We start from the raw sequence: 14,610 nt of genomic DNA on the forward strand, positions 1-14,610 counted from the left end.
TCAATACGCCATCAAATGATTCACCTTGACAACCTGACAGAGCTGCAACACAAAGCGTTAGATTAGGATAACACAACGAACCAAAGTGACAGTCAGTGAGACACACAAGTGACATCCGTGTCAGGTAATAAGACCCAGCTTTGAATCAAGCACCTGCTACAGTTTGAGTGCGTCAGGGACCATGGCAACGGAGGAGACGTCAAAGTTTGTTACCACGTTGTCAAGGTCCCTTTGAGTTTTCCTAATAAGCTCTGACTTCTACTTTTTTTTTCCCCCAGCCTGCACCTCTGTCCATCAACCTGCCTCCTCTACACACACACACACACACACACACACAAACGCACACACACACACACACACACACACACACACACACAGACACACATTCACACACACACTGCACTAACATAGCACACAGCATCCAGTCCCTCCTCCTTCCTGTAACTCCTTACCAATACTCCTGCCCGTATGCACATATGGAACTCAGTGGCTGCAATCCATCACCATTTAAAAACCATTGTCTGGATTTCAACATCCTGCTGTTATTAGGGAGCCTGAGATGCGTCCTGCCAACATTTTATGTATTAAGACTCCATTAGGCTCCGTCTCTCCTGTGCCCTGCCTGCTTAAGCCGGATGTACTGTGGTCCTGACACCACATTAAGATCCATCTTAAGTGGATATTAATGTTTCCGTTTCATGAAGTCCATTTAAATTAGCTACAGTGTGTGCTCAAATATCACTGCAGTAAGGAACCACGCCTAAGTGCTTACAACAACCATAAGACCATACGCATAAGAGTACTTCTAACTATATTCCAGGCCTAGATGTAGTTTACTTGTTGTTTTAGATGATTATGTAATTCACTAACATTTTAAAATCCATACTTTTGTATCATGTTGTCACCCTCCAGGAGCTTTTTCAAATGATCAATCACATACAACAACTACAGCTCCATTCTCACTGGACTACTATTACATAAATATTATCAATATTTAATATGCGAGTAAAATACAGACTTTGCTGATTGAATGCCCACATGAAAAACAGATCACATCAGGTCCCCAGGCAGGTAATCATCAGAATTCTCTAAAAACGGCACTGGAGTCGCCTGTGTTGCTGTCAGATTGGCTCCAGTCTGAATATTCAACGGTAATCAACTTTTCTTTCTTTCATCCCTGAAACCCGGCGAGAATAATCAAACAAATCCTGAAAAGAAAAAAATGAACAAACGCAAATAACAGAAAAAATACAGATATTTAGTTTGTGTTGAAGCAGATTTCATGCATTTAGTTCTGGTATTTAGATTCTGTGAGGGGTGGGGACTGGCAAAATTTAAAAGGGTGAGGGAAATACATAAATAAGTACTAATTTATGCCTTTAATGTGAAATATCACAAAGTGACTTCATAAATACTCAAGATGTATTATGAGTGGAAACTGCAGCAGGACTTTAATATACAATATGCACTAATAAAGACATATTGTGCTACAGAAAATGAGTGTGTGTGTGTGTGTGTGTGCGTGGTAAGTCCTTTATATGAGCCAATGACACTCAGAGGACACAGGAATTACTTAGACATACAAGTATAACATCTATTTAGAGAGAGGTCACATGCAATTACTGGCTACTGCTGCTGAGAAATGATGGAAATATAATATATGTATGAAGGAGAATTACTCTAAAGTTCAAATCCACCCAAGGACACTCTCACACAGTTATATGAAGATATATGTTTTATTGGAGTTGGATGGTGAATCTGCTCCTTATTGCAAATCCAGTATAGCTTCTAAATTTTATTACATTTTGGAGAGGCTGCCTGGGCGTTCCCCTCTGTCTGACTGCTGGGTGGAGTTGTAAAGCAATGTGACTTTTGAAAGTAATCCTCTCTTACAACTAGAAATATTTCAGCAAGCTGGAAGTTTGATAATTTTTCCGAATTAAACGATGAAACAGAATCTCAGACAAATGACTGAGAAATGGGAAATGTCAGAGTATTATTATCAGCTGTTGTAACACTGTGGATTCATCCTTTACTCAGACTTTAAAATAGCATGAAAAGAAGTGACTCACTGTAATATGAACTAATTTACAAGTGAGTCAGAAGCAGCATGACTTACGGTAAATCCGTGGTTTCCAATTCATTGCTCTCAGCTCAAGTGCATACGGGAACAATTTTTAAAATCACGTAAGTGGGAAATCCTTTTAAGATGTACTACAGTGCCTTCAATACGTGCAAGTCATTACTTTTCACACACAATAAAGTGTAATTGATGCAATAACTCCCCGTGTTACATTAGCTCGGTGTTTGCTACAGGATTGGTCAGGTTGATATCAATTCTCTCCATTAATCTACTAATGCACAGAAGCTTAATATCGCGCCTGGAAGTCTGACTGGATGTGAAAGTGGATCTTTATGGGACTGCTGCCTTCGTCCCCGGAATAAATCCTCTTACAGAGTGAAAGGGCATTTAAGGACACTGAACAAATTGAAAAAACTTCTCACAGACTTTTGTAAACTGCTGAGGTTTGTTAGTGTGATAAACCTAAGAAATCTGAACAGCTTCCAACTATTATCATACAATTTAAGCTTAAAGGGTTGAGTAAATGAATTTTGAATTCCCACGACTCATCATATGGCGAAACTCTTGAAATTGGTTCTTTTGCACTTTGATCTTTTCTGTGTCAAGTTTCTAGGAATGTATTTGTATTTGACCTTTCCTCCTCCACCAACAAAACAACACTGAACTACATTCACTGACATATTCCTCTATAGTGGCTTTTAATTAGTCAGGATGGATTTCACAGGGGAAGAAGGAGCACTGCAGAGGTAGTGTGGATGGTTTGGATAATTTATTCCGAGCTCAATAACAAGCCTTTCTCTTGGGGGAAGATGTTGGCTCTATGTTTGGACAGAATTCAAATGCCACCAAAACCGGGAGTGAATTTGTTAGGAATCGTTTATAAATTAGCTGATTTACAAAGACACGTCTAGTATCGCCCATGGTGCCCTATCACACAGTACGAAAGGCTCCTGCACAGTTCTGAAGCCCTTCAGGCATCCATCAAGTTAATGCATCCATCCAACATTTCAACCCAAGTAGATCTTCATCACAGCAGGGGGTTCTTTCTTTGAATGACCATGATCAGACCATACATAACCTAAGCTCCTCCTACACACTGCTGATTACGCCGAGGTGTCGTTTGTGACCCAAATGAATCAAAGAGCAGAACATAAACTCACAGACCTTCACCCCCCGTGATCAGTTGCTATGGAAATGTAAGTATGAAATGTACTGTAACATCCAATTAACATTTTTCACATATTTCTGTATATTTTTTAAATAAATAATATAATAATAATAATTGTATTCATTTTTCTCTTCGACATTTATTAGTAGGACATCTTAATAAAGCTTTTTATTTTATTTGAAAGAGATTGTAAACCTGATGTTCCATAGAGGGAAAGATAATGTTTTTATTTTATGCATAGGTATTAAATTAAATGACTAAATTAAATGATGCTTCAGTGTGCAACAAGGGAAAAACCAAAATAAAAACAAAACACAGCTGAGACTTGAACTAGCAACTAACTCTATTCTGAAGCCTGGCACTCCACTAACTGAGCTGCTTCCACCTATAAAGATGGTGAAAAGCCTGTCTCAATGGTGAAGACTCCTTTACAAATAAACTGTGGAGTCCAGATGTGAATCCAGCTCTGGATCATCTCCAAGGAGGACGGAGACGTTCCCTTTCTACTGTGAAAATGTTACGCCAATCTGATTTGCTGTTTTTGGTTTATGCTCATGAACAAACAAGACACACACACAGGACCCAACACAGTCTCCCCATCTGGTGGCGAGGGCAAAAACTGATTATACGTTTTTGGGACGGTACATCAGGGAAAATGCAAACGAGGAACGAAAATGTCATAACAAAAGATGTTGTTGTTCGGAGACAAAATATCGAGTTTGCTGACTGAAACCGAAGAACCGGAAGAACAGCTGGTGGCAGAAGCTGAACCTCGAGGAAGTTAACAAGCCTGTAGGACTTCTTCACGTCAGTTGTAAGGAGTTTAGATGAAGAATTAAATAAAATACAGATAAATGTTAGCAGAATTTTGTTACCTGAGTCGTTTTTATGATCTCCTGTTTGTTTGAGACATTTGTTAATTAGGCTTTTTAAAGTACAAGTGGCTTAAGAAAGTGCCCACTTTGAAAAACAGATTCCATTTGAAGTTATTTTTGGTGGAACTCAATCAATCATTCAAAGGTTTGTGCCATCTGTACTCCGACAGATTGTAGAGATATCACAATAATTCAATTCTTAGTAGTAGTTATTCTTGTTGTTATCCAATTCCTTGTTTTCCTTGTATACATCTTACCACAGGGGCATTGTCTTAATATTCTGACTGAAGCACTGATGCGTTGAACAGACCTGTAACATGGTTGCAGACAGGCGGGCGGTGTCATTAATGGCATCCCACTGGAGTCGAGCTATAATGGGACTGGAAAGGTCTTGCCGGTTCAGCCAAAGCAGCAGAGGCGGCTCTCATTTGACCTGATTCCACTTTCGGCTCCTCCGGCTCCTCCGGCTCCTCCGGCTCCTCCGGCTCCTCCTCAGTTTCTGTTGCTCTGGAAACTGACAGTTCAACATCAGTGACTTAAGCTGGAACTCAGTCTGGCTCACATGGTGGACAGCTGGGTCACTTGGGCTCAGTTGTCTGGTCTGGTCTGCTTGATTGATGCGAAGTGCTTGAACCTTGGTCCTGGTCTCGTCTGCCTTCTGGTCAATATGCTGCTGTTGATTGTCTATCTATAGACAGCACAGACCATTCTTTCCTGTGATACCTTCACTTCACCTCAGTAGAAAGATAAAAAAGGACAACAAAAGCAGCAGAATACAGCTGAAGGATTCTGTTTTGTTCTCGGTGCAACGCTGCCATAGTGAAGTTGGTGAACCATGTAGAAAAACTACATTTCTGCAGTGAATACTCATCTTGTGTCGTCTGATCTCGCAATCACAATCTGTCTAGGCTCATGAAAAAGAAAATTGTGTTTGTACTTGTCAATACTGAACACATCATTTCAGCATTCACAGTTTAGAAATTCAATCTCCAAAAGTTTGAAGTCAGATGAGGTAGAGATCAGAGGTTTGTGTTGTATTGTACAGATGGCCTGCAGTTTTTCTATAAGAAAGATTAAGACAAGAAGCTGGAGAAGAAAAAAAAGCTTCAAATGCATCTCCAAAGTCCCGGGCCAGGCTTCGCTTTGCCTCAGGGCCTGGACAGCTTACCGTCATCCAGGGAGCCATGGATTCCAATTTGTATCAGGAACTGTTTCGAAAGGTAACAGTCCGTCATCTGAGGCTTCACAGAATGTAGACAATGCAAAAACATTCAAAATCAGGTATGGTTAAGGTTTGTTTGTGTCTGTGCATTATGTAATTTAGTGAAGATCAGACCACATTCAGTGAATACTTCATGCAGAAACCCAAGCATTTTAAAGGCTGATACTACATATCAAAACAGCACCGAGTCATTAATTACCTTGCAGGAGAGTTGACCTAACAACCTTCTGACAGCATGTCACAAACACTGAGCATTTGAGGATTCACAAAGTTGATCATATTAGATTGCACAGCTCATTAGGTTCCACCCAGCACTCTCGTTGTTTGGCCTCTCGGTGGTTTTGAGCTGCATTAAAATGTAGGCCGTCTTCAGCGAGCAAATCTAATGACAGCCTCTCAGGACGGAGCTCAGTGATGCTAAGTTGGAAGGTCATGAAGTTCATAACACAGAGGAGGCAAATAGCCAATTTACATAATGAACAGGTGCAACCCTACCCTTGTTATCACCACAGTGTCTTTAACTTCCTGTCTCTGTCACTGTTTCTGAATTTACAGAGGGAATAAGATCTGAATGAGGTGCATTCTCCCCTCACACTGTTGGGAGCAAATAAACAGGCTTCCTCAATGTCAAACACCACGTGAGCTTGCACACTCACACAAACTCTGTAAACAAACTTTGTATTCGGTGTCTATTTGTCATAGTTTTGATTTGACACAGGGCCCCATAATAGTAGAATTATTGAATGTGATGATCGTTCCAATTTGATAAATAACTTCCTGCGATAAAGAAATTACACCACAAGTTGTTGTTTTTAATTTACTGGCTGTGACATATGCTGTAAAATGTGCTCTCATAAAAACACAGCTGTTGTCTCTGGCATCTCTGTCTGTCATTTACAGCACCTCAGTCACTGAACCCACATTAGTGGGACACAGAACTGGCAAATATTCAACGTCTAAAATGAGCAGGAACACAAAGAAATAGCTGAACAAAAAAGTGAATGAAAAAAACTCATGTGCTAGAGGAGAAAACACATTTATTAGGAAATAAAACATAATGTACAGTGATTCATTTGTAAGAGTTTGACGACTGAGGGAATTTAAAGGTCAGCTAAAGGTCCACTTGTGCATTGCTTCATCTGTATTTCTGGTCCCAGAGTTTCTCCTCATGTGTCTCTTTTGTCCACACTGCCTTTGTGCTTCTTGAACAAGATGTACAGGACCTTCAAGGTGGCCACAACGTCCTGAGAGACAATGTCTGCCACAAAATCCACAGGAGGCTTTTAGTGTTTATACCACATGTAACCTGTCAGCATTCCCAAAGCACTGGAGCAGAGATAATGTAAGGCTGCTTTTGACAACATAATGCATCGTGTAGGGTCAATAGATCAGGATGACTTACCCGGAAATCTAATCAATATGTCCCTGGTAAGATGAGATAGCAACCAAATTGCTTTATGCTGGTAGTTGCACTAATTGAATGAATGTGGCATAAAGATCGACACCATTGCTGGCTAACTTAATTAACACACACACAGCGCGCTCTCGTCTCAGACCTTAGGTGCTGGGATTGCTTATTCCCTCACAGCAATTACGGCGGTAATTAAAAAGACACTAAAAATGAATTAAATTATCCATTTGCTCCTGGCTTAGATGAATTGCGCTGGTTGTTACATCAACAGTTATCATGCTGAGGATTTATTTCACTATTATGGGCTGTGTCTGGCAGCATTGTTTGGTATTTCCAGTCATCACCAAAGGGAATTTCATGCTCAGAGAGACAGATCATCTCTTCAATAATGGATCTATGCCGAGGTGAAGGGCTGCAGGCCATAACTGATTCACTCGTTCACTGACTGGCTGGCTTCCTCGCTCATGCACTCCGTCATTGGTTTAGACACTCGCTCACTCATTTGCGGACTCACACAATCACCCATGTACTCATAGGCTAGCTCGCTCACTCTCTCACTCACAATAACCTAACCAATGATATACACACACTAAATTGTACGGTGAGTGTTTACAGTCCACTGATATACACACAGACTACAACTGTGTCACTTACAATAACAACACCAATAAATATAGATAATGTATTTCTCTCTCTCTCTTGCACACACACACACACACACACAGCTGATAAACTCCCTGGACACCACAGTGACATCGTCCCCTTGAGATTGTCTCCTTCAGCTGCTCTCCAAGTGCATGATGATGGCAGCAGACTGAGACAATCATCCGCAGTGATACTCATCCGGATATACAGTAAGATTCACACTCATCTGTATTCCACAGCCTTTCCATCTTCCCTCCAAAACATCGTCAAAATCACGCTCCATCAAGCCGTGAGGGTGAACTCAAACTACCAGCGCGATCGCTCTCCCCGCCTGACGTATAAAGAGATTAGGCTCGTCCCTATCGCCCAGATTACTGCTCTTGATAAAGGATTGCTGCTCCCGTCCTCTGTGTGCAGCTTTATAACCTGAGCAAACGTGTTGTTATTAAATCAAACTGTGCACCGTGTGAAGAAGCATGAGAGCTTTCTCACCTTGTGGGTCAACACCGGACACTTGCAGGCCCGAGTCATTACAGAGGTCCAAGGCCAAGGTCACATTATGAAGCTAGAGGTCACAGAGAGAGAGAGAGAACACACACACACAGTCAACAGAAACTCATTATACTGTATTGAATAAGTGAAGCATGAGAGGGAGATAATTGTGCATTAATTACATGAAAAATACATAGTAGCAGACAAGTCAATGGCCTTCATTAATATAACTCATTGGAGAAATATTAGATGACGTTTTGTGTCATCCATGTATCCCAGATGGCAGAGCAGAGCCTCCAACAGCAGGTTGTTATAGAGGCGCTGCACTTCAACACATGCATTATTTATTGGCCTCTCATAAACTATTACTGTGAGCTGAGAAATACCTCATATAGTTATTCAAGTATCATCCAAAAAAATCAAGTGTTGCCAAGTTTGACATCTCTGTAATGCCAGCAGCCCGTTGAAAATGTCTCTCTCCGGCTGTCTATAAGCAGGCTGTGTGTATTCATACGTCATTGCGCTGATTAATTGGATTCCTGTCTGAAATCAGGTTTTGGATAAGTACATTTTTTCTTCAATAAATCCTTTGTGAAGGGAAATCAAATCATGTATGAGCAGCCACAGGCATAATGATGATGGTGATGATATGGAGCAATACATTTAAGTGCTGTGTGTGCGGGTGTGTGTGTGTCTGTGTATGCGTAGCGTAAAGTCATTGGCCCTCAGAGGATGCACCAAAGTGTCAGTAATCCATCGCAAATCCATACCATCTCCGAGTGACTGACAGGGGTCAAACTGAAGTCACAGAGCGGGATGAAGAATCCTTCCAACTGTCCAATCAGCAGCAGCAGGATCACACCATCAGCAAACTGCAAAGAGGACGTTGGCACACATCCAGGAGAGGTGACGTAATCTCTGTGGTTTACTTTTGGAGGACAGGGGGAGAGTTGATCTAAAACAGTGCTGATCTCTTGGTTCTCACCTGTTTGTCCATCTCAGATACCTGCAGGCCAATAGACGACAGACTTTGGTTGATAAAGTGTAAAATGGCCTGAAATAGAAAATCTCAAAGTTAGGGTCGATCATAACAAAAGGGAGATTGTTTACCCATTACAGGTTCACTTCAAATATATTCCATTCTTCATCAGACCTGAACAAATGCTTTTATACTAATCAGTCAGAGGGATTGGAGCTCTAATGGAATAAAGGATTTTCATTTTTTACACAATAGAGCAGCCTTGACATTGGTGTTTTCTTTGCAGCTCTGATCGTTTTCCTAACAGCACCAGTAGAAACAATACAAGCACACAATGATTTATTCATTCATTCAGTTCATATTCATTTTGTTCAGGTTCATCTTTGAGGTATTGAGATTTATTTGACACCCATAAACCCATAAAACATGACTGCTGCTGCCAAATAGAGATCCTGCCTCTCCAAACTGTAAACTCAGTCATCTTTAAAAGCCTTTCTTCAGTTGTAGGGTAATATTAGATTTCATGGATAACAAAGAAGAAACCGATTCACTTCAATATGTCAGCCGCTTCTACCACGCCTTGCTGCAGCACTTGTACAAACTGAGTGAAAACAGACCGTCTTAGTCAAAAGACACATCCCTGTTAAAGGACTGATGGTCTCTGATATCATGCCCCAGAAACACGACATTCTCTCTCTCCCTGCGTGGAGATTAGTGATTGCCCTCAGCTTCCTCATCTCCTCTCCTCCCCCCTCTTCTTGTTATACCTTCTTCACGGTGTTGACCTTATGTGCCTCGAGCTTCAGCAGCTGCTCGATGGGATCTTCCCCTGGGTGACCAGACAGCGAGAAAAGTGTTGAAAAGTCATCGTAGGGTGCAATGCCGCTTGGATGGCATTCAAGGTGTCATATAAGCTCCGTACTCTCATGCTCACCTCCAGTGTTGGTGGCGGAGTCTGCGCTCGCGTCTCTGTTGGAAATATCAGCGTATGAGACGTAACGACTTCAGAGACATTTAGAGGCACGTAAAGATGATCACTTACCTGACGCCGGTTAAGACTTCCATCTGCGCTTCTGATTTGATTCCCCCTTTGCTGACCTGGAGGTAAAATCAGGTGAATCAAAAACACGGTTAATAATTAATTTGCCAAGGTGTGGTGTGAGAATAAATTTGAAACAGAGAAAAATGCTAGATATTCCTCTTAAACTCACTTCTACAACCACAACTTCAACCTTCACATTTGGAGGCAGATCCAGTTCAGGCTGGAAACATCTCACCATGGCAACCAGCAGATGAATAGTGGCCAGAAGGTCTTTGTTGTGGATGACTGACAGGCAAACAAAAGGGAGTTAAACAGAGAACAGGGATGACAGAAATCTGCACAGCAATCTGGGCATCAGGAAAGTACACAACTCCACCAGCAGAGGATTAACACACAACTCTATAGACTCAGCAAATATATCTCTGCAAAACCCCTCATATGGCACTCTTGCATGATACCCAGAACACAGCATTTGTTCTCTGGCTGCTTGCGTCGCCTCTGTGACTCACGTTGGAGGCTCCATTTGATGCAGCTGTCTCCTTGTTCCAGTCTCTTGTCCAGCTGCTCCAGGATCAGCTCCAGTTTCCGGGTCTGAGCGGCGATGGTCAGTGCAATCTCCTCCGCAGGCACATGCACACCAGCCAGGCGGGCTGTGGAAACCATCAACATTTCACCTCTGGACTCTTGGTTGAGTGAGTCTTGTTGAAAGAATGTTAAGTGGCCCAACTCCAAAAGCCCTAACGCCACAATTTGTCAGTTGTCATCTTTAACACTGGCAAATCTCAGAGTCGGCTTCAGGCTATGGCTTCAGTACAGCTTTTACTTTTTAAATCCTAACATTTTTTTGTGTATTTCTGTGTGTGTGTGTGTGTGTGTGTCTGTCTGTCTGTCTGTCTGCATTCATCTAATCTCACACAGCAGGTGATGAAGCACCAGTCCATCGAACAAGTCCTCCTCCAGACTCTGAACCACTATGTGCTCTGGTTTCAAAGTGCTGTTGATCCAGTCCACCAATATCTGCAGAGACACAATCTATCACAGTCAGCCCCATCGCTAGCCTCAGAAAACCAAACTTTTTAATCATTTCAGTCAAAATATCATCATATGAAAGATGGAAAATGAGGTTATTTTCAATTAAAAACCGAGTAGATTCATATTCCAGTTGCTTGTCTTTTACTTTTCAATATATGAGACAGTTTGAGCTTCTCTTCGCCCTTTTATCTCGCAGATATGTTTTCAATGCCCCAGCACTCCTTCTGTTCCTTGCTTCTCTGATCCGTCTCTCATCACCTCTAATGATGTTCATTAAAATTTCACTGATTCCTCCACCTCTCTCCTCGCATCAGATCTTATTCCTGCTCGTCAGCGAATACACGGAGGCTCTGTAATGTAGTTTCAGTGTAGCAATTATTTCCAGCGCACGCGGGGGACTCGTGATATGTTTGATCAGTATGGATTTACAGAAGGAAGAAGGAACACAGGTTACAATAAAGGCATTCAGACTAACGTTACTCCTCTTACCCCCTTTAGCTTCTCAAGTTTGGGATCTTTTAGAGACGATGGCTGAATGATCTTCCTCTTCTGTCCTGTGTGGATATGAAGAAGAACACAATCTGCAGTCTTCTGGTTCACATTGTTCTGTTTTTGTTCTCAATAGCATTTTGTTTCCATACACTAAGTGAAAACAAGGAGAGGATATTTAGTTTGGCTTAGTTTACTGAAAGCTGACATACCCTGGAAAGACTCAATGTCCAAACTGTCCTCCTCCTGATGCCAGATAGGGATGTCTGATAGGTCGGTGTCCATCGCTGCTCCACAGGTTTTCACTACAAATCCTGCAGGGGAGAGAACTGCAGGACAAAATGGAGTTCTTATTTCTAATGAGGTATATTTTAAAGGGGGTTCATAAACTGTAAATATAACGCTGAATAAATATCCCATCAGTCTTTGGGTTGCCATGTTTGCTCGGAGCACACCCCTCCTCCCCTCCTCATGCTCTGTCGTTTTAGCTTCCTTTCCTTTAGACCACTTCCTTTCTGGGAAGAGGCTGCAGATCCACGGTGTTACATTTAGATGGTGTGATTGACCATTATTTGATGTGCAGTGTAGTAGTAGTTGTTGTTGTTGTGTTTCGCTGATTAAATTGTCCGAACTACCACAAAAAGTCAAACCGCAATGCTGAAAGTGCTGAGTTGGAGGACGAGGCCGACACAATCCCATACTAAACGTATAGACTTTTACGTTTATAGCTCTTTTTACGAGTTGCTCTTTGCTTTGCTGCGTTGTTTCCATTGTATTTGTACATTGTGTGAGTCCCTTCATTCTGTTGTCTGTTGCGGCAGCTCTTATATAATAGACATGATAATATACACGGACATCTCCAAGCTAATCACAGCTATTACACGCTTGTGTGTGGGATGCACATACACAGACCTATGTGATGGGAAGTCAAGCGTGGAAGCTTACCAAGGCCATTAAAGAGACAGTACGTAAAAAACAGTCTTTTGTGCAAAGCAGCCGTGGAGCACAGGAGGGAAGGAATGGATTAATGTGTTCTTGCACAATAAAGCACAGCGGAGGAAACAAAATAAGGCAGTAAAAGGAAGAGAAATCATGGGAAACTGTACGCTATGAAAGATTCAACCATCAGGCCTGCAGTTATAAATGTAAACAGTTGTTAATAAATGGATTTTGGTCTGGATCACTTGCTGCCCTTTCCAATAAGATCCAATGGAGGTCCTGACAAATTATAGAGCCTAAAGCAGCCCAGAATATTGATTGTTAATCGTTAAATTATAATTTATAAAGCATTGTAAAGTATGTTAGTTGCCTTATTACAAAGCTGAACCCAAAAGAGCAAAGAAGCTAAACATTTTCTCCATCAACTTGTTGTGCAGAAGCATAAAGGTTGGAGATATGAACTGCCCAGCAAGTTACAAGTTTGAGCAAGTAGAGAAATAAAGATAGAAACGGAACCACAAATGCTCTGTGCTATCTCTCCACAGCTCATCTGTAAGTGTCCTTGACCAAAAACTGCTGCAGGGGAGCTGCTCACTTGCCAGCAGCAGTGGAGGACACTTCACTGCCTGCAGCTTCCTGTTGTGATGGTGCACTGTGGCTGCTCTGTGTCCTGCAAGTGTCAACTTATCAGATACACCGGGAAAAAACTTGTTTTCTGTGCAATTTCTCAGTTTATCCAAAAGGTTTTTTATAAAGGAAATAGTTTTACAAAGCAACCAAATACCATGTCAGACTGAAAAAGGAAGGTGTTTAGTTTCCTCACTTCCTATTCTATTTCTGAGTCAACAGACAGGATGATCTCCCCGAAGATTTAGAGTACTCCTTCAGAACATTTTGGCATTACAGGACATATAAACAAAGTGAAAATACATTTTGACCTGGAGCGTGTCAACCTGTTGTTTCCAGGAACCAGAGAGGAGTTTCAGCGTGCAACTTTCTCTCTTGTGTGTTTTATGTGTGTCTGTGTGTGTATGTGTGTGAAGGGTTGACTGCAAGTTTCAAACAAGGTCGTAAATAAAAGACTTTGTGAATAAGCTCTTACCTTGAATACCCCAAAGAGGGAGGTGAGAGAATAAGGTGCCTGCTGCTGAATTGAGTTCCTTATCTGATGTCGGCACCGGAAATGTCACAAACAAAACAAAAAGTAAAAAGGGGGGTGGAAGGGGGGGGCGCTCAGGCAGGAAAGCTGCTCTTTAGAATTCTAACAACGCAAAGGTTTGAATACACTCGTTTCCAAGCGGCGTGTTTATGGGAAAATAACGTGTCAGAGTCGTCAAAAGGGAAGATGAGAACAAGGCAGTGGATATAAACGAAGGCAGCACTTCCTCTTTTTGATGGTGTTGATTCTGTTCCTCTTACATGAACGCAGAACAAGAGCATTAGTTTTCTGTGTCACGCACACACACACACACACACACACACTGTGTTAGAGACTTGAGAGTGAAGAGTGAATGCCAATGGGTGGATTCTTCTCATGATTGCTACAAATGTATTGCTTGGGAAACACACTTCAGGAGGTCCGGCTGAACGTGACACTCCAGGGCCCGGTGCCATTTAAGCTCCAGCACAAAGTTGCTGGTATCTGAGCGTTGCTGATTTCTCTCTCCCTCACACACACACGCGCACACACTCGTGCACAGAAGAGACAACAAAATAACAAGCTCTGTATGTGCACTGGCCTTGTTGTCAGAAGAAGAAAAGAGGAGAAAGAGAAGGACCACCCATCAGCGAGATGAAGGGGCAATTTGGGGATGTGGAAGGTTACCATGGCAACAAAGGAACAAGACAAGAAAATAAAGACCTAAAATAAACCCATAATTCCTTTAGCTGAACCAAAATTGCAGCAATTGGCTGTTCCAAAGCCAATCTCACTGAAACGACAAAGCAAATCTCACCTTTCACACCAGCAAGGAACAAAATGAATTCTGATTCCCTTCGATTTTAGGCATTTATTTCTCGATGGACTCAGATATAGAAAAAAAAAAACACCAAACAGCTTAAAGGCTTAAGCCATCCGGTCAGAGATTGACTCGTACGTTCTCTCAATAATTCAGCCGGGCTCTAAAATGCATGAGTTGTCGTGGCGCACGTATAGTCTCGGCGGACGGCACCGCGAGAGGTTCAGGGCCTCCTGGGGGACCCGACTGAAAGAAAGGTGGGTCAACATGAAGGT

The 14,610-nt window shown here is 42.0% G+C and overlaps 1 protein-coding gene across 1 annotated transcript; it reads right to left on the reverse strand.

Moving 5' to 3' along the window:
* Positions 1-6,365: 6,365 nt before the first annotated feature.
* On the reverse strand, positions 6,366-13,721 carry parvg (parvin, gamma). Its single transcript, XM_076171825.1, has 13 exons — positions 13,480-13,721; positions 11,651-11,767; positions 11,439-11,503; positions 10,832-10,934; positions 10,427-10,567; positions 10,087-10,202; positions 9,918-9,973; positions 9,810-9,844; positions 9,643-9,704; positions 8,882-8,950; positions 8,667-8,768; positions 7,897-7,969; positions 6,366-6,606 (listed from the first exon to the last, which is right to left on the reverse strand). The coding sequence occupies exons 2-13, from the start codon at positions 11,721-11,723 to the stop codon at positions 6,515-6,517; spliced, it is 987 nt and encodes a 328-aa protein (XP_076027940.1). The 5' UTR covers positions 11,724-11,767; positions 13,480-13,721; the 3' UTR covers positions 6,366-6,514.
* Positions 13,722-14,610: the final 889 nt, after the last annotated feature.

This window comes from Genypterus blacodes, unplaced genomic scaffold (assembly GCF_046128005.1).
Source record: "Genypterus blacodes isolate CSIRO-AG114 ecotype Tasmania unplaced genomic scaffold, CSIRO-AGI_Gbla_v1 ptg000015l_1, whole genome shotgun sequence".
Classification (NCBI taxonomy): domain Eukaryota; kingdom Metazoa; phylum Chordata; class Actinopteri; order Ophidiiformes; family Ophidiidae; genus Genypterus; species Genypterus blacodes.